Here is a 27,684-nt window from a genome sequence, read left to right as displayed (position 1 = left end):
ATACAGTGGGGCAAAAAAGTATTTAGTCAGCCACCAATTGTGCAAGTTCTCCCACTTAAAAATATGAGAGAGGCCTGTAATTTTCCTCATAGGTAGACTTCAACTATGACAGACAAAATGAGAAAAAAAATCCAGAAAATCACATTGTAGGATTTTTAATTTATTTATTTGCAAATTATGGTGGAAAATAAGTATTTGGTCACCTATAAACAAGCAAGATTTCTGGCTCTCACAGACCTGTAACTTCTTCTTTAAAAGGCTCCTCTGTCCTCCACTCGTTACCTGTATTAATGGCACCTGTTTGAACTTGTTATCGAAAATGTATTTTAAAAAGTATATATACAGTATATTATAACTTTTTTTTACACTGTTTGGACTTAGCCACCTCAAAGATTTCAATGGCATAAAAATCCCTGAACTATACAATTCACCTTATATGCTCTCATTTACACCATCAACGGCAATTTACACATTAATACCCCTTCCGTCTAAAACCATCCAATCAAAACAGAAAAAAGCATGAACAAAAATGTTACTGTCCAATTTGCACATAACAAAAAAAATCCTTCTGTCCCTGCTTTACTAACAAAGTGTTCTCTAGAAACAGGTTTGATGGCTGTAAGTGGGGCCAAATGTGTTCACTTACAACTCAGGCTGAAACCCATTAGCACTGATTCAGAGGGAGGATAAAACGGGACGGGAGAGGTGCCAATGTTGTGCTACAACGTCCTACAGAGAGGAAGAGCCTTTATGCAAACATACATATGCACTTCATCTTAGGGTTTGTTTCACCATTTTCCCTCTCTTTCTCTTTCACTCTCTTTCTGTTGTTGTCCTTTACAGTAGTTAAGATGCATAGTAGAAGTTAAAGTGTGGTTCTCATAGGTCACTGCATAGCATAGAAATAGAATCCAGAGAGAGAGAGAGTCAGCTGGATTCTACAGCACTTCTATAAGTCAAAATGTAGTTCTCAAAGGTCACTGCATGGTTGTGGTGGATGAGCAGAAGGACTTTACAAATCCCAGGAATGATAGTGTCTTCCAACACAATTTGAGCAGGACACAGAACAGACGAGGTCTAAAATTAGATCAATTAAGTAATTTAGTCAGAAGATGGCCTGTGTTGCTGCTTGATATAGTATTACCATAACAAGCTCCTACAGACACAACACTGGCCTGGGATGCCTGTGAACTGCTGCCCAACAATGTGTAAAGACATGGTATGCACATATTATTTAATGTAACCTCCAAACGTTCCTGGAGCTGGGCAGTTTAAGATCAAAGTCTCATCCACAGCAGCTGGTCAGTTGGGGAACAGCCAACCAGACAGTGTACATGGAGAGGTAAAAGAACAACGGGAAGGGAGGGGAAATGGAAATGGAAGAGGAGGGGATGAGGAATGGAGACTAATTCATCATTATTATCAGCAAATTACACAAAGTGATGGATTACAGCAGGAAACTGGAGCCGCTTGGCTTCTCTGCAAAAGCAGCAGAGACATCCTAATATGGACTTGTATTCTAAGGTTTGACTGAACCCTGCCCTCAGAGTCCTTAATATATAAATTAAAATGTATAAATGCTGTCACTTCTTTTCATGGGAAATAATAAACCACTACTGAGCACTCCACTCTCATTCCCTACCAGTCTTTATGTGACTCATCGGCTGTAACGGGGACAACAACTGGTCTGAGGGAGCATCAGGCACCAAAGAGCAGGGTCTGCTCATTCATCTTGCATGATGTTATATGACTGCATCTTTACACATTTAAACAGACTAATTATACCAGTGCGCCACGCCCATTTCATATCCTACACAGGGATGCAGAAAACAATGTTGTCAGTGTTGTCCCATCACTGCCACTCCTGTACGGACTCAGGGGAGGTGAAGGTCGAGAGCCATGCGTCCTCCGAAACACGACGCCACCAAGCCGCACTGCTTCTTGACACACTGCTCGCTTAATCCGGAAGTCAGCCGCACCTCATGGGTCTCCCAGCCTTGGCCAGCTGCATCTAGTACTGAGATGCAGTGCCTTAGACCGCTGCACTCGGGAAGCCCTAGAAAACTATTATCGTGAGCCACGATACAGACATGGTATCAATAATGTGGTAAACATTCCACAATTTAGCAGAATTGCATTAGTTTGTGACAATTTGAGTCAATTTACAATTGTTCTCTTCCTGTCCATTTTGTTATTCCAAATAAAATCTAATTGTGCTTGATGCATCCCTGAAACACTAACAAAAATAGGGCCTGAGAGTGTTATAAATGGATGTCAGTGGCTGAAAACACGGACCTTTACCTGAATAACAAAAGCTATATACGTAGATAGAAGCAGTATTTCATAAAGCGCAGGTATTCATATTTTAAAAGGTGAAAAAACATTCAGAGCATCCATTTCCTGTTTCATGGTAAATATGGGTGCATCTTTATTTACCTCTTCTTCCTCTCTGGATACTCTACTTCCTGTCCCGCTAACACCTCCCCTCCTCATTGCCCTATCCTTTCAGGTCTAGACGCCTGCCAACGTCAGCACCGCTAAAATATTTATCAGTCCTTTCCACTTTCTCTCTCTCTGCCTGTGGGACACAGCACATCCAGAGCTGCTTCTCAGTGAAGCATCACAAAGGGGGCTGAAACTGACTGGGGATCAGTGGGGATGGAAAGAGAAAAGGCCAGTCAATGAAGCGTTTAGAAAGTCCTCTGACTGAATGGGGTTCAGTTGGGGATTTGGAGAGATAGAGAGGGAAAGAGAGAGAGACAGAGAAGGACATAGAGAGAGGAGAACCACAGCTTCCTTAGTCAATGGAGTGTGTAAAAGAGGACTGACTGATTGTGGATCAGTGGGTAATGGGGGAATGAGTAGAAATTAGTTTGAGAGTCCTCTGTGGCTCCTACAGCGGAAACTACTGCATTACTCCACTGACCCCAGAACAACACTAGGTGAGCTAATTAGGGATAACACATAACTGTCACCAGATATGACTTCTCTTTTTAACATCCTAATAATAGCATTATAGGAATGTTAATAATACCCTAAACAGATGTTGTAAACCTTGGGGTCGAGCCAAGCAGACCACTGAAGCGTGGCGATAATTACACACTGTTAAATAAATGTTTCAAGTTTTAAAAGACAAATAGAAACCGGCATGTAAGTTTCAGAATTTTAACGTATAGCCCTACAGAGAAACAAGAGCCAATGAAAGGTCAGTATGATATGTTAGCATAGCAGAAATAGAGAAAAGAGTTAAGGAAGGAAAGCTGTCTGACATTAGTGGGGAAATGGCCATTGGCCACAGTCCCCTAGAAGAACACAGCAGGATAGTGCTGACAATGGAGAAGATGAAAGAGGATGGACACAGGAGAAACTTAAGGATGTCCAAACCTGCATTATTAATGATGCTAATCTAATGGGGACGAAACACTTTGATGTGAGAGGAGGAGCCTTCTCAGGCTGAATTGGCACATTTACACTACATCCCTCAGCCTTCAATCACTAACTGCTGACAGGATCATACTGCTAGATATCTAGAGGAGGGCAGTCAGGTTGACAGGAACCATGAGGATCATACTGCTATACATATGAGATGAGTATGTAAACAAAGTGGCATAGTTAAAGTGGCTAGTGATACATGTATTACATAAGGATGCAGTAGATGATATAGTGTACAGTATATACGTATACATATGAGATGAATAATGTAGGGTATGTAAACATTATATTAGGTAGCATTGTTTAAAGTGGCAAGATATCTAGAGGAGGGTGGTCAGGTTGAGATGAACCATGAGGATCATACTGCTAGATATCTAGAGGAGGGTGGTCAGGTTGAGATGAACCATGAGGATCATACTGCTAGATATCTAGAGGAGGGTGGTCAGGTTGAGAGGAACCATGAGGATCATACTGCTAGATATCTAGAGGAGGGCGGTCAGGTTGACAGGAACCATGAGGATCATACTGCTAGATATCTAGAGGAGGGTGGTCAGGTTGAGAGGAACCATGAGGATCATACTGCTAGATATCTAGAGGAGGGTGGTCAGGTTGAGAGGAACCATGAGGATCATACTGCTAGATATCTAGAGGAGGGTGGTCAGGTTGACAGGAACCATGAGGATCATACTGCTAGATATCTAGAGGAGGGTGGTCAGGTTGAGAGGAACCATGAGGATCATACTGCTAGATATCTAGAGGAGGGTGGTCAGGTTGAGAGGAACCATGAGGATCATACTGCTAGATATCTAGAGGAGGGTGGTCAGGTTGAGAGGAACCATGAGGATCATACTGCTAGATATCTAGAGGAGGGTGGTCAGGTTGAGAGGAACCATGAGGATCATACTGCTAGATATCTAGAGGAGGGTGGTCAGGTTGACAGGAACCATGAGGATCATACTGCTAGATATCTAGAGGAGGGTGGTCAGGTTGAGAGGAACCATGAGGATCATACTGCTAGATATCTAGAGGAGGGTGGTCAGGTTGACAGGAACCATGAGGATCATACTGCTAGATATCTAGAGGAGGGTGATCAGGTTGAGAGGAACCATGAGGATCATATTCAGGAGGAGAGGAAAGATGTTGCTAACCTTAATGCTCTGCATGGTCTCAGACATGGTAACTCACTCTCTCTCTCTCTCTCTCTCTCTCTCTCTCTCAATTCAATTCAATTCAATTCAAGGGCTTTATTGGCATGGGAAACATGTGTTAACATTGCCAAAGCAAGTGAGGTAGACAACATACAAAGTGAATATATAAAGTGAAAAACAACTAAAATTAACAGTAAACATTACACATACAGAAGTTTCAAAACAGTAAAGACATTACAAATGTCATATTATATATATATATACAGTGTTCTAACAATGTACAAATGGCTAAAGGACACAAGATAAAATAAATAAGCATAAATATGGGTTGTATTTACAATGGTGTTTGTTCTTCACTGGTTGCCCTTTTCTCGTGGCAACAGGTCACAAATCTTGCTGCTGTGATGGCACACTGTGGAATTTCACCCAGTAGATATGGGAGTTTTTCAAAATTGGATTTGTTTTCGAATTCTTTGTGGATCTGTGTAATCTGAGGGAAATATGTCTCTCTAATATGGTCATACATTGGGCAGGAGGTTAGGAAGTGCAGCTCAGTTTCCACCTCATTTTGTGGGCAGTGAGCACATAGCCTGTCTTCTCTTGAGAGCCATGTCTGCCTACGGCGGCCTTTCTCAATAGCAAGGCTATGCTCACTGAGTCTGTACATAGTCAAGGCTTTCTTTAATTTTGGGTCAGTCACAGTGGTCAGGTATTCTGCCGCTGTGTACTCTCTGTGTAGGGCCAAATAGCATTCTAGTTTGCTCTGTTTTTTTGTTAATTCTTTCCAATGTGTTAAGTAGTTATCTTTTTGTTTTCTCATGATTTGGTTGGGTCTAATTGTGCTGCTGTCCTGGGGCTCTGTAGTGTCTCTCTCTCTCTCTCTCTCTCTCTCTCTCTCTCTCTCTCTCTCTCTCTCTCTCTCTCTCTCTCTCTCTCTCTCTCTCTCTCTCTCTCTCTCTCTCTCTCTCTCTCTCTCTCTCTCGTGCATGGTTCTGGAGCATACAGTCACATTTAGACATGTTTATATACAATGACTGCATAGGGATTTATGCATGCAAGCTAAAATTAGGTAGAGGCCTGTTGCACTGTAGGATAATTGGGGAGGTTGAGGAAAGGTTGAACCGTCAAGCCTGACTGAAAAGAAAACAAAGGCTCTGAGTCCTACTTCAAATCATTATTTACCCTAAGGTCAGTTATTTATCCACCAGATCGAAGGCCCCACTCACTCAGTCAATGTCAGAGCTGCTCTGCTACCTCTAGCCAGACATTCTCTGTTTCCAGTGTTTAAAGTAAGGGACATGACACCCTGTGTTGTCAGGTAGTAAGCTGTGCTGCTGTTTACAAGGTGTTAGAGATATTAGGCTCAGCCTGTGCTTGTGTTTACATGCTGGAGGAGCAAGGCAAGTGCTGGGACAATGCTGCAGGGCTTTTCACACCAGCAATACGCTCTCTCTCTCTTACTGAACACAACAACTGCCATCCAACACTTCTCACTGCTACACACACAGACACGCGAACACACACACACACACACACACACACACACACACACACACACACACACACACACACACACACACACACACACACACACACACACACCACACACACAACACACACACACACACACACACACACACACACACACACACACACACACACACACACATGCATCACTTGCTGTTTCTAATAGCAAGGGAAGCCTCTTAAGCTCTACATTGAATAGATTCCAGAAGATGCCTCCTCTCTCCTGTTCCCAATTTAGAAGAGCATCACACAGGAGTACAGAGGGATTTGGGGAACCCTATATCCGGTGGGGAACCCGGTGTTCTATTATTCAAACCAGCCTGCCCCTCCTCTCCACCGTCTCCTCCTCTCCCCTCTTATCCTCTCCTCCTCTCCACCGTCTCCTCCTCTCCTCTCTTATCCTCTCCTCCTCCTCTCCACCGTCTCCTCCTCTCCTCTCTTATCCTCTCCTCCTCCTCTCCACCATCTCCACCGTCTCCTCCTCTCCTCTCTTATCCTCTCCTCCTCCTCTCCACCATCTCCTCCTCTCTTATCCTCTCCTCCCTCTCCTCCTCTCTCCTCCTCTCCCGTCAAACGTCACTCTCATCTCCTACAGCCACGAAAATAACAGACTCTATGAATAATTCAGCAGGGTTCCAATTATATCTGAAAAAATTCTATAAGAACATACAATATTAATGGATGACTTTGTACCGCTAAGAACTCTCAGCATGAGAATAACCCAGTTTGGGGTCAACACCTTCATGGCTCAACTTCTAACACCAACATTCCTGAAGAGCACATTCTACTAATGGAAATTCATAAAGACAACTACAACTGTCTCAGCAAATAGTCATCAGGGGCCTCCTTTATAAACATTGCATAGCTACAAAATATACCACAAAACATGCGTGCGCCAGTTTGGGCGCAAAAAGTAGTAATTTATAAAAAGTGAACTTGGCTTGAGGATGTGCTTTCCTCCACGCACATTTTCTGTTAGTTGTAGTATTATATTGCAAGCAGGCAAGTAAGTATGTTGTGAAAATGGGGGATATGAGGACACGCTTATTCATAAAAACATAATAACAAGATGCAACCATTTGCTGTTAGTGAGAACAACGAAACTCAATGTGTTTTATTTTTGTACTTGAAATCAAAACATTGTTGACAAGTCCACAACAATTGTCAGAAAGTGTCACAGTCCTTTACAGCCAAATACAGCATAAATTACTACCCTTTACAGCCAGATACAGCATAAATTACTGCCCTTTACAGCCAGATACAGCAGAAATTACTGCCCTTTACAGCCAAATACAGCATAAATTACTGCCCTTTACAGCCAAATACAGCATAAATTACTGTCCTTTACAGCCAGATACAGCATAAATTACTGTCCTTTACAGCCAGATACAGCATAAATTACTGTCCTTTACAGCCAGATACAGCATAAATTACTGTCCTTTACAGCCAGATACAGCATAAATTACTGTCCTTTACAGCCAAATACAGCATAAATTACTGTCCTTTACAGCCAGATACAGCATAAATTACTGTCTTTTACAGCCAGATACAGCATAAATTACTGTCCTTTACAGCCAAATACAGCATAAATTACTGTCCTTTACAGCCAGATACAGCATAAATTACTGTCCTTTACAGCCAGATACAGCATAAATTACTGTCCTTTACAGCCAAATACAGCATAAATTACTGTCCTTTACAGCCAGATACAGCATAAATTACTGTCCTTTACAGCCAGATACAGCATAAATTACTGTCCTTTACAGCCAGATACAGCATAAATTACTGTCCTTTACAGCCAGATACAGCATAAATTACTGTCCTTTACAGCCAGATACAGCATAAATTACTGTCCTTTACAGCCAGATACAGCATAAATTACTGTCCTTTACAGCCAGATACAGCATAAATTACTGTCCTTTACAGCCAGATACAGCATAAATTACTGTCCTTTACAGCCAGATACAGCATAAATTACTGTCCTTTACAGCCAGATACAGCATAAATTACTGTCCTTTACAGCCAAATACAGCATAAATTACTGTCCTTTACAGCCAGATACAGCATAAATTACTGTCCTTTACAGCCAGATACAGCATAAATTACTGTCCTTTACAGCCAGATACAGCATAAATTACTGTCCTTTACAGCCAGATACAGCATAAATTACTGTCCTTTACAGCCAGATACAGCATAAATTACTGTCCTTTACAGCCAGATACAGCATAAATTACTGTCCTTTACAGCCAGATACAGCATAAATTACTGTCCTTTACAGCCAGATACAGCATAAATTACTGTCCTTTACAGCCAGATACAGCATAAATTACTGTCCTTTACAGCCAGATACAGCATAAATTACTGTCCTTTACAGCCAGATACAGCATAAATTACTGTCCTTTACAGCCAGATACAGCATAAATTACTGTCCTTTACAGCCAGATACAGCATACATCTCAGAGACCCAAGGCAGGAGATACTGAAGAAACACAATAATCTATTGATAAACAAAACAATTAGTCTTTTGGAAAGAAGTGTGGGCTGTAGCATTTTAATTAAAACATTTTTGAATATACAATCAATAAAGTGTTTGGCACTCGGTATAGGCAGCATGTCTGTCGTTAGAAGGAGGCCAGGGTGCAGCGTGCTAGGCGTACATTTGACTTTATTTTCAAATGTCACCAAAAAACAACAAAATACAAACTAACATACATTTCTGCAGGCTCCACAGCAACTATGCAAAAACAAGATCCCACAAACTAGGGTGGAAAACAGGCTGCCTAAGTATGATTCCCAAACAGAGACAGCGATAGACAGCTGCCTCTGATTGGGAACCCTACCCGGCCAAAAAAGAAATAGAAAACTAGAATGCCCACCGAAATCACACCCTGACTTAACCAAATAGAGACATAAAAAGGCTCTCTGAGGTCAGGGCGTGACACAGCATGCATGTTTAGTTTGAAAAAGTCACTGTAAAAGACTAAAACAGTGTGCCCACACCTCTACAGAAATGTGATCAAATTGGCCATTGCTCTTTCTTTGAGAAACTGCCGTCCCCTGGCCCAATTCCAATAGTTCCACATCATACAGCAAATGAAGTGTTTTGGAGGGTGTTATAGTCAGGTGAATGGAGGGCGTTTTCCTGGCAGAGTTATAATGCTTGTTCACACACGCACAGTTTCATGACAAGTCTGATATACAATGGGAAACATGCGTATGGCGTGCGCTACGTTTATACATCTCAATATTGTTAGACGTATGTATTCTTTTCAGAAATAGCTTGAAACATACTTTAAAATGATGAAGAGTGGCCAAGCATCAAATAATCAGTGATAATTTGTGCCAAACCCAGCTTGATTAACTTTGAATACAGGTCATCTCATTGTCTGTTCAGAGCAGTAGAGAGCTATATCATTACAGTACAGTCGGTACAGTCCACACAGAGATCAATCTAGTAATGAGCGCGGCGGGCTTCAGACTCCTTCCTTAACAAGAGCACCTTTCATGTCTCAGAACACTAATCATCCAGAGCCTACTGGATCACTGTGTCCCCCCCTCTCGATGAACACAGCAGCAGTAAACATGATTCATGTCATTAGACTGACTGTCTCTCTCTCTCCTCCCTCCATCCCCCTCTCCCCTCTGTCTCATCCTCCCCTCATTGTTCTCTATCCCCCTCTTCTTTCTTCTCCTCCAGGTGAGACCTACTCAGAGACCTACAGCCACACAGACACCTGTATCCCCTGCACCATGTGTACAGGTCTGATGCGCATGCAGACGCCCTGCACTGACTCCAACAATGCCATCTGCGTGTGTGACTACAACTACTACCTGAATGAGGTGTCTGGGCGCTGTGAGCCCTGCACGGTGTGCTCGGCGGGCCAGGGCGTGTTGGCACACTGCGAGCACAACCACGACACGGTGTGTGAGGACTGTATAGACGACACCTACTCTGACCGGGACAGCTCCCTGGACCCCTGCCTGCCCTGCACCATATGTGATGAGGGCATCGAGGTGGAGCTGAGCGCCTGCACCCCCGTCAGCGACTCCTTCTGCCATAGTAAGAGAACCAACGCACACTCACAGCAACATACACACACACAACCTGCAAGCTAGCCAGTAGCAGTAACGTCTGGGAACTTATGGTAATCTTTGCCCTCCTGTCCTATCAGGGTCGTATAGTAAAGGCCTGTATGTCTCTATCACAATGTTTTCTTTCTCATGTGAATTTAGGAGGTCAACAGGGGTGACTTCCACATGTGTCTGTTCTACAGTCAGGGTCAGAGGGCCATGCAGGCCAAATTGTCAGACTGCAGAAAAAACAGAACAGCGGTCACAGAGGTCAAGAAGTGGTGGAGTGTCAACACAGAGACAGTGCATAATCTCCAAACGCTCTAACTAGAGGCCAGGTATTCCCTCTGCAGGCACGGTGACCACAGGGCAGGCTGCAGCACTGGAGCACATACCCAGGAAGCTGTCAATCCAGTAGGGTGGATGTGGCATGAAATCAGCCATGTCAGTGAATATTAAGCCCAGCCTCTGGGAGGTCCACTGCTGCTAGGGCTGCAAGATATGGAGCTCCCTGCTTTGGTAGCAGTCTGGGTTAGGTTTATAGTAATGTGTTGGCTCCACAGACTGGGTTAGGTTTATAGTAATGTGTTGGCTCCACAGTCTGGGTTAGGTTTATAGTAATGTGTTGGCTCCACAGTCTGGGTTAGGTTTATAGTAATGTGTTGGCTCCACAGACTGGGTTAGGTTTATAGTAATGTGTTGGCTCCACAGTCTGGGTTAGGTTTATAGTAATGTGTTGGCTCCACAGGCTGGGTTAGGTTTATAGTAATGTGTTGGCTCCACAGGCTGTGTTAGGTTTATAGTAATGTGTTGGCTCCACAGGCTGGGTTAGGTTTATAGCAATGTGTTGGCTCCACAGGCTGTGTTAGGTTTATAGTAATGTGTTGGCTCCACAGGCTGGGTTAGGTTTATAGCAATGTGTTGGCTCCACAGTCTGGGTTAGGTTTATAGTAATGTGTTGGCTCCACAGACTGGGTTAGGTTTATAGTAATGTGTTGGCTCCACAGTCTGGGTTAGGTTTATAGTAATGTGTTGGCTCCACAGTCTGGGTTAGGTTTATAGTAATGTGTTGGCTCCACAGTCTGGGTTAGGTTTATAGTAATGTGTTGGCTCCACAGACTGGGTTAGGTTTATAGTAATGTGTTGGCTCCACAGACTGGGTTAGGTTTATAGCAATGTGTTGGCTCCACAGACTGGGTTAGGTTTATAGTAATGTGTTGGCTCCACAGTCTGGGTTAGGTTTATAGCAATGTGTTGGCTCCACAGTCTGGGTTAGGTTTATAGTAATGTGTTGGCTCCACAGACTGGGTTAGGTTTATAGTAATGTGTTGGCTCCACAGTCTGGGTTAGGTTTATAGTAATGTGTTGGCTCCACAGTCTGGGTTAGGTTTATAGTAATGTGTTGGCTCCACAGGCTGGGTTAGGTTTATAGTAATGTGTTGGCTCCACAGTCTGGGTTAGGTTTATAGTAATGTGTTGGCTCCACAGACTGGGTTAGGTTTATAGTAATGTGTTGGCTCCACAGGCTGGGTTAGGTTTATAGTAATGTGTTGGCTCCACAGGCTGGGTTAGGTTTATAGTAATGTGTTGGCTCCACAGGCCGGGTTAGGTTTATAGTAATGTGTTGGCTCCACAGTCTGGGTTAGGTTTATAGTAATGTGTTGGCTCCACAGTCTGGGTTAGGTTTATAGTAATGTGTTGGCTCCACAGGCTGGGTTAGGTTTATAGTAATGTGTTGGCTCCACAGGCTGGGTTAGGTTTATAGTAATGTGTTGGCTCCACAGGCTGGGTTAGGTTTATAGTAATGTGTTGGCTCCACAGTCTGGGTTAGGTTTATAGTAATGTGTTGGCTCCACAGTCTGGGTTAGGTTTATAGTAATGTGTTGGCTCCACAGTCTGGGTTAGGTTTATAGTAATGTGTTGGCTCCACAGGCTGGGTTAGGTTTATAGTAATGTGTTGGCTCCACAGGCTGGGTTAGGTTTATAGTAATGTGTTGGCTCCACAGGCTGGGTTAGGTTTATAGTAATGTGTTGGCTCCACAGTCTGGGTTAGGTTTATAGTAATGTGTTGGCTCCACAGGCTGGGTTAGGTTTATAGTAATGTGTTGGCTCCACAGGCTGGGTTAGGTTTATAGTAATGTGTTGGCTCCACAGTCTGGGTTAGGTTTATAGTAATGTGTTGGCTCCACAGGCTGGGTTAGGTTTATAGTAATGTGTTGGCTCCACAGTCTGGGTTAGGTTTATAGTAATGTGTTGGCTCCACAGACTGGGTTAGGTTTATAGTAATGTGTTGGCTCCACAGTCTGGGTTAGGTTTATAGTAATGTGTTGGCTCCACAGGCTGGGTTAGGTTTATAGTAATGTGTTGGCTCCACAGTCTGGGTTAGGTTTATAGTAATGTGTTGGCTCCACAGGCTGGGTTAGGTTTATGGGACCAGCAGGTTTGAGTTCCAGTAAATATACTGTATGAAGGAAATTATTAAATGTATAACAGAAGTCCTTAACGCCACCTCCAGATGACCTTTGGTACAGATGGACTAGAATGTTCCAAGGTTTTGTAAAGGTGATCAAAACAAGGCTTGATATTGGTTTTGGATCATGGACATTAATTTGGGGTTTTGAAAACAAGATTTCTGTAATGGTTTTGGATATTAGGTTCGGGAATTTGGAACTTGCACACTTACTAGGATTAGTTACTTTTTGGATGGGGGACTTGGGTGAGGTTTGTGTGCTGGGCTTGGATGCTGCCTGGGCCAGAAATGCCACGTTGAAGTGGGTTATCCGTGGACACCTGCTGCACTGTGCTGGAGATGCTTTTCAGGCAGATGGGGCTGTAAATCGCTCTTCTTTTAATGTTCTGTCATCTCTTGGAAGTTCTCAGTTAGTTGTGAAACAAACTGAGAAAAGATCGAAAGAGGAGGAAAGATCAGGAGAGGAGGAAACACTCTCTCACCCACACATAGGCTATGTCCAAAATGGCACTCTATTCTCAATATAGTGAAAGACACAGATAGACAGACAGAAAAAGATAGCAAGAGATCAAAAGAGAGAGAGAGACAGAGAGAGAGTAGAAGGTAGTGAGGACAAAAGAGGACACGTCCCAGCACCATAATCACATGAACCAGTCCAGAACCTTCCCAATTCATAATCACATGAACCAGTCCAGAACCTTCCCAATTCATAGTCACATGAACAAGTCCAGAACCTTCCCAATTCATACTCACATGAACCAGTCCAGAACCTTCCCAATTCATAATCACATGAACCAGTCCAGAACCTTCCCAATTCATAGTCACATGAACCAGTCCAGAACCTTCCCAATTCATAGTCACATGAACCAGTCCAGAACCTTCCCAATTCATAATCACATGAACCAGTCCAGAACCTTCCCAATTAATAATCACATGAACAAGTCCAGAACCTTCCCAATTCATAATCACATGAACCAGTCCAGAACCTTCCCAATTAAGAATCACATGAACAAGTCCAGAACCTTCCCAATTAATAATCACATGAACAAGTCCAGAACCTTCCCAATTCATAATCACATGAACCAGTCCAGAACCTTCCCAATTAATAATCACATGAACAAGTCCAGAACCTTCCCAATTCATAATCACATGAACCAGTCCAGAACCTTCCAAATTCATAATCACATGAACAAGTCCAGAACCTTCCCAATTCATAATCACATGAACAAGTCCAGAACCTTCCCAATTCATAATCACATGAACCAGTCCAGAACCTTCCCAATTCATAATCACATGAACAAGTCCATAACCTTCCCAATTCATAATCACATGAACAAGTCCAGAACCTTCCCAATTCATAATCACATGAACAAGTCCAGAACCTTCCCAATTCATAATCACATGAACCAGTCCAGAACCTTCCCAATTCATAATCACATGAACAAGTCCAGAACCTTCCCAATTCATAGTCACATGAACAAGTCCAGAACCTTCCCAACTCATAATCACATGAACCAGTCCAGAACCTTCCCAATTCATAGTCACATGAACCCGTCCAGAACCTTCCCAATTCATAGTCACATGAACCAGTTCAGAACCTTCCCAATTCAAAGTCACATGAACAAGTCCAGAACCTTCCCAATTCATAGTCACATGAACAAGTCCAGAACCTTCCCAATTCAAAGTCACATGAACCCGTTCAGAACCTTCCCAATTCATAGTCACATGAACCAGTCCAGAACCTTCCCAATTCAAAGTCACATGAACCAGTTCAGAACCTTCCCAATTCAAAGTCACATGAACCAGTCCAGACATGAAAGTGTAAGAAATTGTGTCCTCTCTTCCCTTCTCTGTTTTCCTCACTACCTTCTCCTCTCTCTCTATCTCAATTCAATTCAATTCAAGGGCTTTATTGGCATGTGAAACATATGTTAACATTGCTAAAGCAAGTGAAGTAGATAATAAACAAAAGTGAAATAAACAATAAAAATGTACAGTAAACATTACACTCACAGAAGTTCCAAAAGAATAAAGACATTTCAAATGTCATATTATGTCTATATACAGTGTTCTTTCTCTTTCTCACTGACTCTAAAAAATAAAGTAGTAAATATGAGAATTGGGAATATCACTTATATCACTCATAAGTTGTGTGAGAGTCAGAGAGTCATATGGACTGCAGAAATTCAGTCAAACCGCACCATGTGTGCCTCATACAGTGAGTGAACATCTATGTCAGGCCTTCTATTATGAGTGATGTACAGTAGGGTACAATGCAGCCTTGTGCTGTACCATATAGAGGACCACCAGCAGTGGAGATAAAGACAGCACACAACCAGAGCGCCTCTCACCTCTGACCTCGGGGCTCTGTCGTCTTCTCTGTGACCCTGTGTTGTTTTCCGCTGGCCACGGACAGGACTAGGGACAGTGCTAGGGAGAGTAGTGGCACTATGTGGTGGCTCTGGGTGACCTTGCCCTGTGTGGTGTGTCAGGGGGACTCTGGCATGTGAAAGGAGCCACAGTCATACACCCATAAGGTCACACGGAAACATGTGGATGCCATCGAACCATTGCCATGACTGTTCTGTTCCCAAGACACCCCGGTGGTTTATGAGGACAAATCTGGTGCTCACTCTCTGGTCACCCCCAAAACCAATTCCTCCTTTGGCCGCCTCTCCTTCCAGTTCTCTGCTGCCAATGACTGGAATGAACTACAAAAATCTCTGAAACTGGAAACACTTATCTCCCTCACTAGCTTTAAGCACCAGTTGTCAGAGCAGCTCACAGATTACTGCACCTGTACATAGCCCATCTATAATTTATTTTGCTCCTTTGCACCCCGTTATTTATATTTCTACTTTGCACACACATTCTTCCACTGCAAATCTACCATTCCAGTGTTTTACTTTCTATATTGTATTTACTTCGCCACTATGGCCTTTTTTTTTGTCTTTACCTCCCAACTCACCTCATTTGCTCAGATTGTATATAGACTTATTTTTCTATTGTATTAATGACTGTATGTTTGTTTTACTCCATGTGTAACTCTGTGTTGTTGTATGTGTCGAAATGCTTTGCTTTATCTTGGCCAGGTCGCAATTGTAAATGAGAACTTGTTCTCAACTTGCCTACCTGGTTAAATAAAGGTGAAATAAAAAATAAATAAAAGTAGCAACAGTGCATGAGGACAACATCTACAAAACAAGCAGTGGTGACAAACATTTTGAGAACATGCAGGTTTTAACAGCATGTCTCTGTTATTTCTAGATCAGTTAAATCTATAGCAAGAGGGGAGAAATGGTCTACAATGCTGCCATGTCAATATTTAAAATGTTGACATTTCTGAAGTGATATTTGGTTGTAAAGGCTAGCATGAGGGACAAGAAGTAGCTAGCCACAATGACCCATGGCATATACAGTGAGGAAAAAATGATTTGATCCCCTGCTGATTTGTACGTTTGCACACTGACAAAGAAATTATCCGTCTATAATTTTAATGGTAGGTTTATTTGAACAGTGAGAGACAGAATAACAATAAAAAGATCCAGAAACACATATGTAAAAAATATTATAAATTGATTTGCATTTTAATGAGGGTCAATAATCCAGAACGGTGGGTAAGGTACAAAACGGCAGGCAGTCTCAGGGTCAGGACAGGCAGAACGGTCAACACCGGGAAGGACTAGAAAACAGGAGCAAGAAAACATGCAGGAGCAGCGGAACAAATGCTGGTAGGTTTTATGAACAAAACGAACTAGCAACAGACAAACAGAGAACACAGGTATAAATACACAGGGGATAATGGGGAAGATGGGCGACACCTGGAGGGGGGTGGAGACCATCACATAGACAGGTGAAACAGATCAGGGTGTGACACAAACAGGCTTTCACAGCATTCCATATCTGAAGACAGAAAACATTATAAAAATACAGGCTTCATTATACTTCAATTAAACAGCACAGAATATTATGTTGCTATTATCTCGCTGTCCTCAAACTTTCCCCCTCTAGGTACTGGAACTGGACAATCTTTTCATAATGTCCTGGCACAAAATGACCTGCCCTGTCCAGTAGCCGACACTCTCCCTTTACTGACAGCTGGAGATTCATTTTCACCCCCTTCCATGGCATTTGGAGACTGTGTTTTTAATTAACAATGATTATATCAAGATAGCTAGCTAATAGGACGTTTGCTAGCTGATGACATTTAATTCACTTAGCTTAACAGTGTGTAAAGTCAGCTAATTAGCAGTTCAATTGAGTTATGCCGGGTGTACACTACACAATTTTAGCTGTACCTGAAATCTGATACAAAACCCCCATGTCGTTGCCTACTCAGGGCGCGCGGCCCACACCAACGCTCATTTAACTTGAACAGGTCAGAGACGCAATCTGAGGGCTACCGATCTAGTCTTCGAGCAGTCCCAGACATCCCGATATTTTCAGACATGTTGGATTTTATCAGAGCAAAATCTACAATGCTCTTGTAGTGTGAAATGTGCAACAACAAGCTTTTAGAACTGTGATCAGCAATAGCCAATGAGAGCTCGCCAGAGAAGAAGCCAGTGAGATGTTGACATTGTTTTGGGTCACCCAGAATGTGTAGACTCTCCAGCAGGAACGATGACTACTACTAGTATGCGTTTATACTTGCCTTTAACCAAAACGTTAAATCGTTACAGATCTGAAGTGCACAAGCAATGTTATTCAATTCAAAATGTTGGCTAGACATTTCAACTCTGTGTGGCAAGCGTGAATGTCTGACTGAAAACATTTATGAGGCTGCTTTGAGCCAAAGCGTGTTGTAGCTACGTTAAATGAAATGACATAATTGTTGCAATAGAAAGTCTAGTTCATCAACTCTAAATAGCAAACCGCAGCTTGTGTAGATCTATAAAACAACATGAACCCACTCATACCAATATCAATAAGTAATTTGGGTCAATACATGTGTTGGTTTATCTGTCATCTGAGCAGATGATGCAACGTTTACATGTCCACTTTCATTTCAATGTGTCGACTAGAGTGTGGGAAGATGGCGGAAGTGGATGCTGAGTTGGAATCAAGCAACACATTGGGTCATTTGGTGAAGACGAATGTTCTGAATGGAGAACAGTAGTTGAAATGGTCTCAAATTGGAGTGGAGGATACGTGTGTGAATGATAATGAATTGCTTCTTGTTGGGATGTGTTTGTTGAATAAGGATGTATATGTGGGAAACCCGTTTGAGGTGTCTAAAATGGCCTATTTTGATTCATTGTATTTCTGAAGAGCAGAGGAAGATTGCAGTGGGACTCAAACGAATCCGGACAACAGAAGTTTTATGTTTTGAACTTCAGAGTAGAGCACCCGTTAAAAGAGTCATCTCAGGGGCGACGACGGATGTTCAGGTTGAATACTTGAAGAGAATTCCTGGTGTGGTTGGTGCCCGGCGTCTAAACCGCTGGGGGAATGGAGAAATAGAAGAAAGTCTGTCGATTCTGTTGGCTTTCGATAAAGAGCAAATACCTACGCATGTGAAGCTTGCTTATGTAGGAAGCTTTCGTCCCCAAACCACTGCAGTGTTAGAATATTAAAGAATTTGGCCACGTTTCAAGTGTGTGCAGACGTTTCAACTGTGTGTAGACGAACAGAGTATTATGAAGAATGTTGTGTAGAAACATGATGGTGTTGCAATTGTGGTGGGGATCATGATCCCGAGTTCCTGGAGTGCCCTGTGAAGGTGAGGAAGGTGGCAAAAGTTAGAGCTGTCAATCAAATCTCCTATGAGGAGGCGATTAAAATAATTGAGAAAACAAGTCCAATCAAATCAAATGTTATTGGTCACATACACATGGTTAGCAGATGTTAATGCAAGTGTAGTGAAACGCTTGTGCTTCTAGTTTCAACTATGCAGTAAAATCTAACGAGTAATCCAACAAATTCACAACAACTACCTTATACACACAAATACACACAAATGTAAAGTGATGAATAAGTATATTACATATAAATATATGGGTGAGCGATGGCGTGCGGCATAGACAAGATGGTGTAAAATACAGTATATACATATGAGATGAGTAATCTTGGGTATGTAAACATTATTAGAATGGCGTTATGGTGGACAGGCAGTGGCTCGGGTGGTTGTGATCTTTTTAGCCTTCCTGCGACATCGGGTGCTGTAGGTGTCCTGGAGGGCAGGTAGTTTGCCCCAGGTGATGTGTTGTTCAGACCGCACTACCCTCCGGTGTCACGTTCTGACCTTAGTTCTGTTATTTTATCTGTGTTTTAGTATGGTCAGGGCATGAGTTGGGTGGGCAGTCAGTTTTTTTTTCTATGTTGGTTTTTGAGTTCGGCCTAGTTTGGTTCTCAATCAGAGGCAGCTGTCAATTGTTGTCCCTGATTGAGAATCATACTTAGGCAGCCTGGGTTTCACTTTTGGGTTGTGGGTGTTTGTCTTCCGTGTTAGTACCACACGGGACTGTTTCTTTCATTTCACGTTTATTGTTTTGTATTTCGTACTGTTCAGTTTATGTATTAAAATAAACATCATGGACACTTACCACGCAGAAAATTGGTCCTCCGATCCTTCTCGCTACTCCTCCTCAGAAGAGGCGGACGAGGTTCGTTACATCTGGAGAGCCCTGCGATTGAGGGCGGTGCAATTGCCGTACCAGGCGGTGATACAGCCCGACAGGATGCTCTCGATTGTGCATCTGTAAAAGTTTGTGAGTGTTTTAGATGACAAGCCAAATTTCTTTAGGCTTCTGAGGCACTGTTGCGCCTTCTTCATCACACTGTCTGTGTTGGTGGACCATTTCAGTTTGTCTGTGATGTGTACGCCGAGGAGCTTAAAACTTTCCACCTTCTCCACTGCGGTCCCGTCGATGTGGATAGGGTGGTGCTCCCTCTGGAGTTTCCTGAAGTCCATGATCATCTCCTTTGCTTTTATGATGTTGAGTGAGAGGTTATTTTCCTGAAACTACACTCCAAGGGCCCTCACCTCCTCCCTGTAGGCTGTCTTGTAGTTGTTGGTAATCAGGCCTACTACTGTAGTGTCATCTGCAAACTTGATGATTAAGTTGGAAGCCTGCATGGCCACGCAGTCATGGGTGAGCAGGGAGTACAGGAGAGGGCTGAGAACATACCCTTGTGGGCCCAAGTGTTGAGGATCAGCTGGGTGGAGATGTTGTTTGCTACCTTCACCACCTGGGGGCGGCCCATCAGAAAGTCCAGGACCCAGTTGCACAGGGCGGGGTCGAGACCCAGGGTCTTGATGACGAGTTTGGAGGGTACTATGGTGTTAAATGCTGAGCTGTAGTTAATGAACAGCATTCTTACATAGGTATTCCTCTTGTCCAGATGGGATAGGGCAGTGTGCAGTGTGATGGCGATTGCATTGTCAGTGGACCTATTGGGGGAGTAAGGAAATTGGAGTGGGTCTAGGGTATTGGGTAGGGTGGAGGTGATATGAAACTTAACTAGTCTCTCAAAGCACTACATGATGACAGAAGTGAGTGCTACGGGGTGATAGTCATTTGGTTCAGTTACCTCAGCTTTCTTGGGAACAGGAACAATTGTGGCCATCTTGAATTATGTGGGGACAACAGACTGGGATAGGGATTGATTGAATATGTCCGTAAACACACCAGCCAGCTGGTCTGCGCATGCTCTGAGGACGCAGCTAGGGATGTTGTCTGGGCCGGCAGCCTTGCGAGGGTTAACACGTTTAAATGTTTTACTCACGTTGGCCACGGAGAAGGAGAGCCCACAGGATTCGGTAGAGGGCCGTGTCAGTGGAACTGTATTGTCCTCAAAGCGAGCAAAGAAGTTGTTTAGTTTGTCTGGGAGCAAGACGTTAGTGTCCGCGACGGGGCTGGTTTTCTTTTTGTAATCCATGATTGACTGTATACCCTACCACGCACGTCTCGTGTTTGAGCCGTTGAATTGCCACTCTACTTTGTTTCTATACTGACGCTTTGCCTGTTTGATTGCCTTGAGGAGGGAATAGCTGCACTGTTTGTATTCGGTCGTGTTTCCGGTCACCTTTCCATGATTAAAAGCGGTGGTTCGCGCTTTCAGTTTCGTGTGAATGCTGCCATCAATCCACGGTTTTTGGTTAGGGAAGGTTTTAATGGTCAGAGAGGGAACGACATCTCCGATGCACTTGCTAATAAACTCGCTCACCGAGTCAGCGTATACGTCAATGTTATTGTCTGAGGCTATCCGGGATATATCCCCGTCCACGTGATCGAAGCAATCTTGAAGCATGGAATCCAATTGGTCAGACCAGAATTGTATTGACCTGAGCAGCATAAGTGAAGATATGGTACTGGATACACCACAGCCTGTAGTAAATGTTTGCTGCCAGACAAAAGATACCCTGTGTGTTAAAAGGATGGAATTTGTTGCATTCATTTCCACAGTTTGTTCAGTTTTTTGGGGAATCCTGTTTCCCTCCAGCATAGTAGGTGGCGGGATGCACATTCAATTGTGTGATCACCAATATACCATAGAACGTGCAATCGACAATCCTCACGACCAAGTGAGGAATCTTGTAGTGTGTGACCCCTGTCTGTGCCACATGGTTTAGTGTGTGAGCCCTGTCTGTGCCACATGGTTTAGTGTGTGAGCCCTGTCTGTGCCACATGGTTTAGTGTGGCACCACTACGTTGGCAAGACAACAAAATACTACAGGAAAGGCGGTCGTTTAGTGTGAGAGGCTCAGCCATGTTAGGATTTTGAAAGTCATGTAGTGCACACCTGGCATTACCCTACAAGTGGCCTACTGTAGCCAGCTAGATAGCTAATAATACATTGTTTTTGTATTTACTTTCTAGGTTCTCCCACTGCCTCAGTTTTTTGGGTCCTTACAAAACAAATATAATGGGCAATCTTCACGATATTTGCAGTGGTAACAAAGTGCAGCAAGCAGCCATGTCGATGAATGGAGACAGGGAAAAATGTCTGTCACCAGAGTGGTTTAGTTGTGATGTTTGACTTTACCAGTATAATCCACTTTCAATTTCAATGAAAATAAATTGCAGACTGTCGGCCACCTTTCACAACTTGAAACTAGCATAGGCCACAACTACTGGAGGGATATCAGTGACGCACATAACACACAGCACCCCTTCTACCGGCGTGTGGGGGAGGGTTCTTGAAATGTAACATCCAATCAAAATCTTGCCTCTGGTAGCCAGTGGACCATTCAAACTGTTTTTGCAAAAAAAAAATATCCAAACTTCGGCGGTTAACGCTTGATCGGATTGAATCTAGACCTAACTCAGTCAATGTGTGTGATACTAGATTTCAATCTTGCTGACACAGTGTGTGTGTGTCTGTGTGTGTGTGTGTGTGTGTGGTGTGTGTGTGTGTGTGTGTGTGTGTGTGTGTGTGCTTGTGTGTGTGCGCTGGTGTGTGTGTGTGCACGCACGTGTGTGTTTAAGTAGCTGCGGCAGGCATTTTCACATACTCCCTTCATATCCAGCTGTTTCCAAGTGGCAATCACTCACAATGAGAGAATGATTAGAGAGAGAGGGGGGGGGGGGGTGCATCAGATGTGCTGTGCTGTTCTGTGTGGACTGGAGGGTCGATAAGAGTGCTGGGGTTTCTCCTGCTCACACTCAGGTTTCGCTGGGTGACCTTTATGAGCACCGAACACTCTGCAGCAGGACCCACACAGACTTAGACACTCTCTCTCTCAGCTCACATCTCTCTCTCTCAGCTCGCATCTCTCTCTCTCATCTTCTCTCAGCTCACATCTCTCTCTCATCCTCTCAGCTCACATCTCTTTCTCAGCTCACATCTCTTTCTCAGCTCACATCTCTCTCTCAGCCCACATCTCTCTCTCTCAGCTCACATCTCGCTCTCTCATCCTCTCTCAGCTCACATCTCTTTATCTCTCTCTTTCTCAGCTCACATCTCTCCCTCTCTCATCCTCTCTCAGCTCACATCTCTCTATCTCTCCTTCCCTCTCTGTTCATCTCTTCATCTCTCAGCTCAGCGGTCTCTCTCCTCCAACATGCGGTTAGTTGTGTGTGTCGGTGAGTGTGCAGACTGTGTGTGTGACAGGGTTATTGCACAATTCCTTACACACTAAAGTTTAGCTTTTCATGACTCAGTTTATCACCTACAGACCCTTCTTAGATAAAGAGGGAGAAATTATTTCTCTCCCTCCTTATCTCTTCCCCACTCTCTCTTTCTCAGCCTCTCTTCTCCTCCCCTCTCTCCTTCCTCCCTTTCTCCCCGAGCAGCCTTGAGTGGTTAGGCCGAGGGAAAAGAGGGAGAAAAGGGATGAGGGGAGGAGTGGGTCATTCAGTGCTTCACTGCTGCAGTGTAATTACTCCTGCTAATCAGAGCACTTTACATCAGTGCTTCTGTTCCTCTTCTCCTCCATCCTCTCACCTCCTCTCTCCCCCTCCCATCCTCTCTCCCCCACTCTCCCCCTCGCTCCCATACACTCTCCTAATACTGTCCCTTTCTGACTCTCTACCCCCACTCTCCCTATTAACTCTCACTCTCTATGGAAAGCAGAATGCCAACTTGAATCATTTCATCCGGAGAGAGAAGTGTCTGTGTGTGTGTGTGTGTGTGTGTGTGTGTGTGTGTGTGTGTGTGTGCGCTTGTGTGTGTGTGTGTGTGTGTGTGCGTGTGCGGTGTTTACAAGAGGCCTAGGCAGATAGAGATAGGCCGTAATGAGACAGTGGGAGAGTGTTCTCTGATAGATAAAGAGGTCATTGTGCGTGTGGTGTGTTTGATAACTGTCCTCCACCCCAACTTGACTGCAAGGAACCAAGGAGGGAATACAGTGCCTTGACTTTTTCCATGTTTTGTTGTGTTACAGCCTGAATTTAAAATGTATTCAATTGAGATGTTTTGTCACTGGCCTACACACAATACCCCATAATGTCAAAGTGGAATTATGTTTCTATACTTTTTTTGTTGTTGGACAAATTAATTAAAAATGAAAAGCTGAAATGTATTTGAGTCAATACGTAGTCAACCCCTTTGTTATGGCAAGCCTAAAAATATGCTTAAAACAAGTCCCATAATAAGTTGCATGGACTCACTCTGTTCGCAATAATAGTGTTTAAGATGATTTTTGAATGACTACCTCATCTCTGTACCCCACACATACAATTATCTGTAATGTCCCTCAGTTGAGCAGTCCATTTCAAATCACACCAACACACACACCAATGGCAGTTATAGGAGGAAACTGAGGATCGATCAACAACATTGTAGTTACTTCACAATACTAACCTAATTGAGTGAAAAGAAGGAAGCCTGTACATAATGCAAATATTCCAAAACATGCATCTTGTTTGCAACAAGGCACTAAAGTAATACTGCAAAAAATGTGGCAAAGAAATTAACTTTTTTCCCTTAATATAAAGTGTTATATTTGTGGCAAATCAATACATCACCTGTAATACTCTCCATATTTTCAAGTATAGTGGTGGCTGCATCATGTTATGGGTATGCTTGTAATCATTAAGAACTGGGGAGTTTTTCAGGATAAAAAATATATGGAATGGACGAAGCACAGGCAAAATCTTAGAGGAAACTTCAGTCTGCTTTCCACCAGACATTTGGAGATGAATTTGCCTTTCAGCAGGACAATAAACTAAAACACAAGGCCACATTTACATTAAAGTTGCTTACCAAGAAGACAATAAATGTTCCTGAGTGGCCTAGTTACAGTTTTGACTTAAATCTACTTGAAAGTTGCTGCCAAGGGCGCTTCTACAAAGTGTTGACTCAGGGGTGTGAATACTTATGTAAGTGAAATATTTCTGTATATCATGTCCTAATACATTTGCAAAAACAATTAAAAAACGTGTTCACTTTGTCATATTTGTGTGTAGATGGGTGAGGAACATGTTGAAATCAGGCTGTAACAACAAAATGTGGAGTAATCAAGGGGTATGAATACTTTCTGAAGGCACTGTACAGGGTTAACTTTACAAAACAAAACCTAAAATGCCAAATAAAATACAATTGAATAGCATTTCTCTATCCTCCTCCACTCCCCCTAATAAACAGTTATTCACCAGCCTGGGCTCATAAAAGCTCAGGGAAGTTTTTATTTGTTTCAGAGACGTTTAAAATCCATTGAAGCTGAAATAAAACAGTTAAACCACGACTGCCTTTGGGTAACACGCTTCGCCGACCGAGACACTGGCACTGGAGCCACAGGTTTATTTCCCGGTTAACTGCCTTACTTTCTAGATCAGCACAGGGCTGATGCATGCACGCAGGTAAGCATGAGATATGAGAGAAAAACAGAGAGAAAGAGAATGGGGAGAAAGAGAGAGAAAGAGGGCACGGGGTTCAGAGGAATATAGAAAGAAAGAGAGGAAAAAGAGATACAGAAGGTTTGTGTTGGTGACAGTGAGTGTTGAGTCACTCTGACACACTGTGATCACCCCAGATTGCCATCCGTAGGGTACCGGATGAAATGGACACGGCTATCAGAACTCACACACACCGTCTCCAAAGGTGTGAATAAATGGTGTGTGTGTGTGGTCATTGTAGAATTATATGGCTGACGTAGTCGCTGCATGCACTGTATGACTCACACAGTGGAAAAAGTGGAAAGAGGGGGATTTGAAGTGATTGTGGAAATCTCATCTTTGGGATCCTCTTGTTTTATCACCATAATGCTAAACTGACTGTAACTGATTGGTGAATAGAGATGGAAGGAGAAGCGCACTTCCTGAAAGTTCAAGCATGTTCTGTTACACCTGCACTGGGACTGACAGACTGGAAGCGTGACTACCATTCCTACTGGCCACACACTTGTGACCTGACCTTGGCCTAAAATAATTCCCTGCAATCGATACCATGCCTTTAAATAGGTTGAGTTTTATTTGTGTCTTGGTGTGACGTGGCTGTGAGCAGGGAGTGTCCAGTGTGGAACGGTATTCTCTACAGTTTCAGTAAACCTAAGGACAAAGGAATGTCCTGTCATCGTCAAGAAAACAGCCAGGAGATATCGAAGTCTTAACAAGCTGCAGAATTTAACAAATGTACCCTAAGACTCCCATCAGTGCTGAATTTTGACAGTTCGTTATTATTGTGATGGTCCACTGCTTTCTTTTGTGTCAAACTGTCAAGAGACCACATCACTGACCAGGACTGCCATTTCATACTTCACTGTGTTCTTAAAGTTCCATTGCAGCCATTTTTATCTCAATATCAAATCATTTCTGGGAAACAATTAAGTACTTTACAGTGATTGTTTTGAATTAAAATGGTCAAAAATGAAGAAAAATTGCTTCTTAGCAAAGAGCAATTTCTCAAGTGGGGTGGGGAAAACTGAAAACTAGCTGTTATTGGCAGAGAGGTTTGGAACTCTTTCTTATTGGTCTATTAACTAATTTACAGCCTGGTGATGTCAAAACTCCATCCCACCAAAACAGGCAGAAATTTCAGGCAGTATTTTCAAAAAATGGCATTATCATAATTTTCACAATTTCACAGTGTTATACCAACCTCACTCATAGTGTGGAAATATCCACTCACCAGCCAGTTTATTAAGTACACCACAACATTTCATAAAAATGGATCGCTCCTACACACAGTGAGTCACTTGGCCATGGCTTGCTATCTAAAGCAGGCAGCCAGGCATCGAGGCATTCAGTTCCTGTTCGATTGAATGTTAGAATGGGCATAACGAGTGACCTAACAGCTGGCCTCCTGGGCTTTTTATGAAGAGAATGGTGCAACAAACACAAAATCCAGTCAACGCCAGTCCTATGGGGGACAACAACTTGTGGATAAGCAACGGTGAAGGAGAATTACAAGAATCGGGCAAGCTAACAGGAGTGCCACAAACAGACAACAGTGGTGTGCAGAACGACATCTCGGGAACGCACAACTCGTCGGTCCTTGTCACGGATGGACTATTGCAGAAAACCACCAAACTGGGTTCCTCTCCTATCAGTTAAAAACAAGAAGAAGCGGCTCCAGTGGGAACACGATTACCAACACTGGACAATTGAGGAGTAGAAAAATGTTCCCTGGTCCGACAAATCCCGGTTCCTGTTGCTTTATGCTGATGGCAGAGACAGGATTTGGCGTAAGCAGCATGAGTCCATGAACCCATCCTGCCTGGTGTCAACAGACCAACATCCCTGTGGAATGTTTCCGACATTTAGGTCTGACCCGGTGTTTATAAAACACAGTGTTTATAAATCATATTATTTGAGGGCTGAGGAAGCCTGCATGGGGTTCTGTTCTGTTGGGGATTACTCCTTCATAATCACACCACCACAGAGAGAGACAAGGCCCATCTCCACCATCCACCACACTCCCCTCGGGGTGTGGATACTGGCAGACATACTGTAACTACATCTAATGCTTGAAGCATAACAGTTTTATTACACAACACACACAGTAGGAGTGCGTGACACAGCAGATAACAGGGTAACCACTACAAAGAACATGACTGAGTTGTCCTGTGCTGTATGTACGTTGCCAAGGGAAGCAGAAGCAAGAAGGCCTCTGGGCAGCCATGGTGAATGGTGCTGCTGGCACACTGGAAAATAGCAGTTGTTCATGAATGCAATTAACAGAGAAACAGAAAGAGAGAGAGGAAATGGGATAATTTATAAAAATGTCTCCTCTTTAGTGAGTTAAGCCTGATGAAAACCAGACCCCTCCAGTAGCAGAGAGAGAGAGAGCGAGAGAGAGAGAGAGAGAGAGAGAGAGAGAGAGAGAGAGAGAGATTCTACTGCTGCACTCCCTGGCCTGCAGCACCAGAGGTTAAGCTGAACACACTGACCCTCTAAAGCCCTTGACTTTGTACTGTGGGTACTCCACATGGTGTGTGTCATGTTATGTACAGAGATCACAGTCATGCTCCCATATAGAGAAGAACTTGGAGAGCATCCATAATGGCACCCTATTCCCTATATAATAGTGCACTACTTTTGACCAGAGCCCTCTGAGTTCTGGTCAAAAGTAATGCACTATGTAGGAAATAGGGTGCCCTTTGGGATGCGGCCCTGGTGAGAGAGTCATGATGTGCTGCTGGGCTTGGGTTAT

At 43.3% G+C, this 27,684-nt stretch overlaps 1 protein-coding gene across 1 annotated transcript in view; it reads left to right on the top strand.

The window, feature by feature from the left end:
* The window catches only part of LOC109887109 (tumor necrosis factor receptor superfamily member 16-like), a 48,227-nt gene that overhangs the window by 6,353 nt on the left and 14,190 nt on the right, over positions 1–27,684 (top strand). Inside the window, exon 3 of the mRNA XM_031827970.1 lies at positions 9,805–10,167. Coding sequence (XP_031683830.1) covers positions 9,805–10,167 — 363 coding nt within the window. The remainder of the gene's footprint in view (positions 1–9,804; positions 10,168–27,684) is intronic.

The sequence above is a fragment of the Oncorhynchus kisutch genome, linkage group LG6 (assembly GCF_002021735.2).
Source record: "Oncorhynchus kisutch isolate 150728-3 linkage group LG6, Okis_V2, whole genome shotgun sequence".
Classification (NCBI taxonomy): Eukaryota; Metazoa; Chordata; class Actinopteri; order Salmoniformes; family Salmonidae; genus Oncorhynchus; species Oncorhynchus kisutch.
This window is presented reverse-complemented; position numbering and strand designations above follow the sequence as displayed.